Here is a 4682-nt window from a genome sequence, read left to right on the forward strand (position 1 = left end):
CATTTGATACAATTCAGTTTCTCACCACCTTTTGTTCTATTTTATTTATCTGAAAATAATTTGAAATCTATAATATGTATTCTAATTGTTGATGTTTTGCTAAATTTTCGTATTTTCAATGGGAAGATGTTGATTATTTTAAATTGACTTATTTTCTTTGAGGCACTAGGACTAGATGTTGAAAACTGAACTGCTGAAAACTGTTTTGTAAAAAAATGCAATGGGTGTTTCAGTTGAAAAACAATCTTAACATGAATTTGTTTTTGAAAATCCTTAATCAGTATATTTTCTTCATTGAAAAATAATGTATTTCAACGTGGATTACACTTGTGTTATCTGCTACATACTATTTTGTATGTATAATAGACTTAAAATCTTCTATAATTCTGGTTTTGTTGTCTGTTGCCGCCTTGTTGCTGGTAGTTGTTATTCCTTGGGCCATTGTAGTTGTTATAGTTGCGCTGCTGATTTGAATTGTCCTGATTGAATCTCTGATTGTTGCCATATTGCTGTCGGTTATTGTAGTTGTTTTGATAGCCACCACCCTGATGCTGGTTGTAGTTATTGTTGTAGTTGTAGTTATAGTTTCGGCTATTGTTTTGATAGCCCTGTCCTTGGTTTCCGCCTCCACCCTGGCCGTAGCCACCGCCTTGCCCGTAGCCCCCGCCACCCTGTTGGTTCCTAATTCCAGCGTTCAACATGCGGTGCCCACTGTCCGGAACGTAGGCCCTGGTCAAATGGCTATTAAAACCGATGACAGGACGATACTTGTTACCCGATTGCTCATTCGGCAGCACCTGTGGCGGATCTACGGCGTTTTCCAGCCGCTTCGCTTCAAATATGTAGTCATCATCGTACTCCGGATCCTTGAACGTGGTCGTCACGGTTATGTTGTCGTGGATGTCCGATAGCCCGGAAATCGGCGACTTCAGAATGCCGCTGATGGCAGTGTTGAGCTTGGTTTGTCCCAAAGTGCCGCGCATACCGTCAAATGAGATGGCTTTGCAAACGTTCTCGTCATCCTTCTGGCTCACTTTCTTGACCTTTTTGTAGTGCGGACTCTGGTTGGTAATGTACAGGTAATTGTCACCACGCTTGTTGCGCGTCACCTCCTCTCCAGTGAGTTGGTCATAGTAGGGAACCAAAGCCTTGAACAGACGCTTCTCATCGACGAAGGGCAGTAGGGCCACTCCCTGCCAGGCGAACTTTTTGCCATTCAGATCGATCTTAAAGTCCTCCGGATAAAAGTCAATGATCGGTGACTCCGGGTCGGACATGAGCTTTGCCCAGGGCTCGGGCACGTGCGAGCTACTGGCTGCCGGAAAGACGCCCATCAGTTGCTCGAGCGGATTAAATGGCTTTGTGCCCTTTTCGAACGCCGTGGACAGGCCCTGGATGTTGACGAAGTCCGATGCAAAGGGAGCATAATGGTATGGGAAGTACCAGTTCCATGAGGAACAGCCCTGGTAGTAGTACTTCAGAACCCAGCACAATCCTCGGACATACTGCAGGGCTACAGCGTAGCGGAACTGCTGGTTTCCCGGTGCCACATCAAACTTGGACTCGTAGTAGCGGTCCTTGAAGCCGTCCTCCCACAATCGCACCTCGTCGTTATCCTCCTCCTCATCGTCATCTAAATTGGCTTGATCACTTGTCCGCTTTCTATTCCGAAGGGCCGCGGCCTCCTCCTTGTAGTTGCCAACGCTTTTCTGTTGACTGTTTGGACCCACGGCGCTGGCGCCAAATGCAGATTGATTCAAGGATCCGTGGTCCTGATTCCGTTCCTGCCTCTTGCGACATTTGTCCCTGGTCTTGTACTGCTCCTCTCGCCGTTGTCGGCTCTTGAAGATCTGGTCCTCCGCATTGCCCAAGTCGGTCATAATAAGCTGCACCCGATCCAGGTTTACATCTCCCGAGGTGGTAAGATAGCCCCTTGTCTTATAAACGCACTTCTTGTACAACTCCACCAGGCGATCCACTGCACCCTCACGAATCTCCAGACTAGGCAGATGCGGCAAAAAATCGTTGCCCACGAAGAAGCACATAAACACCCAGTCATCCAACGCACGCTCAAAGCTGTACTCAAATGGCAGATTCGGCATTTCAAGAGTCTGCCTCAGATACTCGCGCAGCACACTCAGCCGCACAAAGATGAACTTCACCTCGGCGCCAATGGGAACATCGGGCTTAAAGCTGGCGCCGGTTGGTGCAGTGGCTCCTAGTCCGACACACTTGTCCATCTCATGGCCAAATCCGTTGCAAATGTCGCAGGGACGCGGCTTATTCGGCAGAAACTCCTCCCGAATGATGGTGAAGTTGGGCTCGTGGGTGGCCAGTCCCAACATGATGAGATCGGCGTCGGCTCCACACAGCACGTGCTGCGTGTTGGGATCGTGATCCGGCTGGGCACGCTGCTTGCGGATGTAATCCATGATCTTGTGCTCACCCTCACCGGGCACATTGGCGTCCGACAGGATCACCTTGATGCCCTTCCAGGCCGGGTTGTTGTTCAGCCGATCGTGGACAAAGTAGTGCAGACATTTGCTCAGTCGGTCCATGAACGGGGTGCCCGGCGTGATGCAGTTGGAATCAAAGTGCTCTCCTTTCTCCTTCTCCGGTGGCAGTTTGCAGCCACGGCTCATCAGCTCCTCGCGGATTCGCGCTATCTCCAGCCGCTTTTCAGTGGTCTCCTTGGCCGCACGAAAGCGACGCGATCGCTGTTGATTCATCTTGGCCCGCGGAGCCACGCCGTCGATGGCCATGTAGAGCAGTTTCCGGGGACGCACGATGCCGAATAGACGATCGATGCAATCGAAGATGGCCACCATCATTTCGTCCTCGTTTTTCGGCGCCGGCTTGTCCTCCGGATGCGTGCACGGATGGATGATGCCGTTCATGTCCAGGTAGAGATTGTCAAACTCTATCCCATTCGGATTCGGCAAGGTGGCGTCCTCGTAGATGTTTCTCCCGGTGTCGGGGTCCACCTTCTTGTTTTCATTGCACTCGATTATCACGGATGGATACTTCCGGCTCAGCCAGCGAAAGAATGCTGGAACTCCCATTATAACGTTTAATATTTAATATTTGGGCAAACTCAGGTTTTTCTCGTTTTCTTCACCTACACTAAAAGCATGCTTCGGTCAATGGGACCGTATAAATGGCAGGGATAGGAAATACCAAAACTAGCATTGGCATGTTAGCTATAAAAATATACAAAATTACTGCTATGACATTAAATTAAAAATCAAGTTAAAAATCAATTTATATTTATTTAATGTATTACCTTGAAGATTTTAACAGTTTCTTTCTCGGCGAGTCAATGAATAATAATAATCTAGCTATTTTTATAGTCCCTTAGCTGACTATAAAATACATACAATTTGGCGGAAAACCGTCAAAACTTCATCTCTTGTAACACCTGCGGGGATGCCAGATCGTCAGATGTAATTCATGTGGTCGATTCGAACGAATAGTTTTAAGATCTCGCAATGGCCAAGATACTGCAGAAATACATCAAATTCTCGACCAAGGAGCTGGATAACTACGCCAGCAGCCCGGAGTCTTGCGTGCGGTGCATCACCACGGACATGCACCTCGCAATGGGCCCGTACGGCATGGCCAACTTCAAGCACGCGCTCCACGAGCTCCTCATCCGTACGAAGGTGGGATTCTATGACTCCGGACTAGATGGGATTGTCCTCGGCATCAAGAACATAAAGGTGCACGGGCACACGGCGGGTCTGCGTGCAGACGATCCCACTATGCATCTGGTCATAAATGCGGACTTTTATGTGTTCCGCCCGAAGGAGGGCGCCATACTGAGCGGCGTGGTGCGGCACATCTCCAGGCAACATGTCAGCGCCGTCATTTACCGGGTCTTCAACACATCCATCCGCTTTACCAACCAGACCGCTAGTCGGGAGGACTTTGCCATGGACCAGGAGATCAAGATCCGCATAAAAAGCTTTGACATCAGCAACGTGATGCCGTACATCGAAGGAGAACTTTTGCTAGAAAATGGCGAGGCTCCAAAGGTAGGTTACTACTGACCTCAGGAAAACTGGAGTCAGCAGTACCCAAGCTAAGACATATAGCTAATCAACCTCTATACATTTTGTGTTTCAGAATAAATCTATTAAGTTTAGCAGTCCCGAACCGGAGGAGAAAGAAGTCAAGGAAGAGGATCCCGATGAAATGTTAGACGCTCTTTTAAAAGAAATTAAGAAAGAACCTGAATTCACGCCGAAAAAGAAAAGAACAACAAAACGCAAGAATGGAGAAAATGGTGACACTCCGAAGACGAAAAAAGTGAAAAAAGAAATAAAAAGCGAGCCAATATAGCTTTAAAACCTATTGTTTTTAACATCTCTGTATAGTACAAATTAACAATTACATAATGTCGAAATGTACAAATTCAATAGAGTTCGGGCATCAAGCCGACTGGGGCTGAGTTTAATCTTAGTTTGCAATGCAGATATTGTACCAATAGGGTAAAATACCTTAATTAGCCTACCATACTTTACCGATTGATGGCCACTGCATTGGTCAGTTGGATACGATTAATGGAAAACAGTTTTTAAAATGTGAATATGAATACTTTGTAATACATATGTATTTCATACAAATAGAGTCAATATTTTACAATACATTAAATACAATATGTGTATTATAGTTATAATATA

The 4682-nt window shown here is 46.8% G+C and overlaps 2 protein-coding genes across 2 annotated transcripts; one reads left to right on the forward strand and one right to left on the reverse strand.

The window, feature by feature from the left end:
• Window positions 1-256: 256 nt before the first annotated feature.
• LOC120444039 (5'-3' exoribonuclease 2 homolog) lies at window positions 257-3150 on the reverse strand. The gene has a single exon (XM_039623544.2). The coding sequence runs from the start codon at window positions 3060-3062 to the stop codon at window positions 369-371; it is 2694 nt and encodes an 897-aa protein (XP_039479478.1). The 5' UTR covers window positions 3063-3150; the 3' UTR covers window positions 257-368.
• Window positions 3151-3421: 271 nt separating this feature from the next.
• LOC120444041 lies at window positions 3422-4653 on the forward strand. Its single transcript, XM_039623546.2, has 2 exons — window positions 3422-4034; window positions 4126-4653. The coding sequence occupies exons 1-2, from the start codon at window positions 3489-3491 to the stop codon at window positions 4339-4341; spliced, it is 762 nt and encodes a 253-aa protein (XP_039479480.1). The 5' UTR covers window positions 3422-3488; the 3' UTR covers window positions 4342-4653.
• Window positions 4654-4682: the final 29 nt, after the last annotated feature.

This window comes from Drosophila santomea, chromosome 2L (genome assembly GCF_016746245.2).
Source record: "Drosophila santomea strain STO CAGO 1482 chromosome 2L, Prin_Dsan_1.1, whole genome shotgun sequence".
Lineage (NCBI taxonomy): Eukaryota > Metazoa > Arthropoda > Insecta > Diptera > Drosophilidae > Drosophila > Drosophila santomea.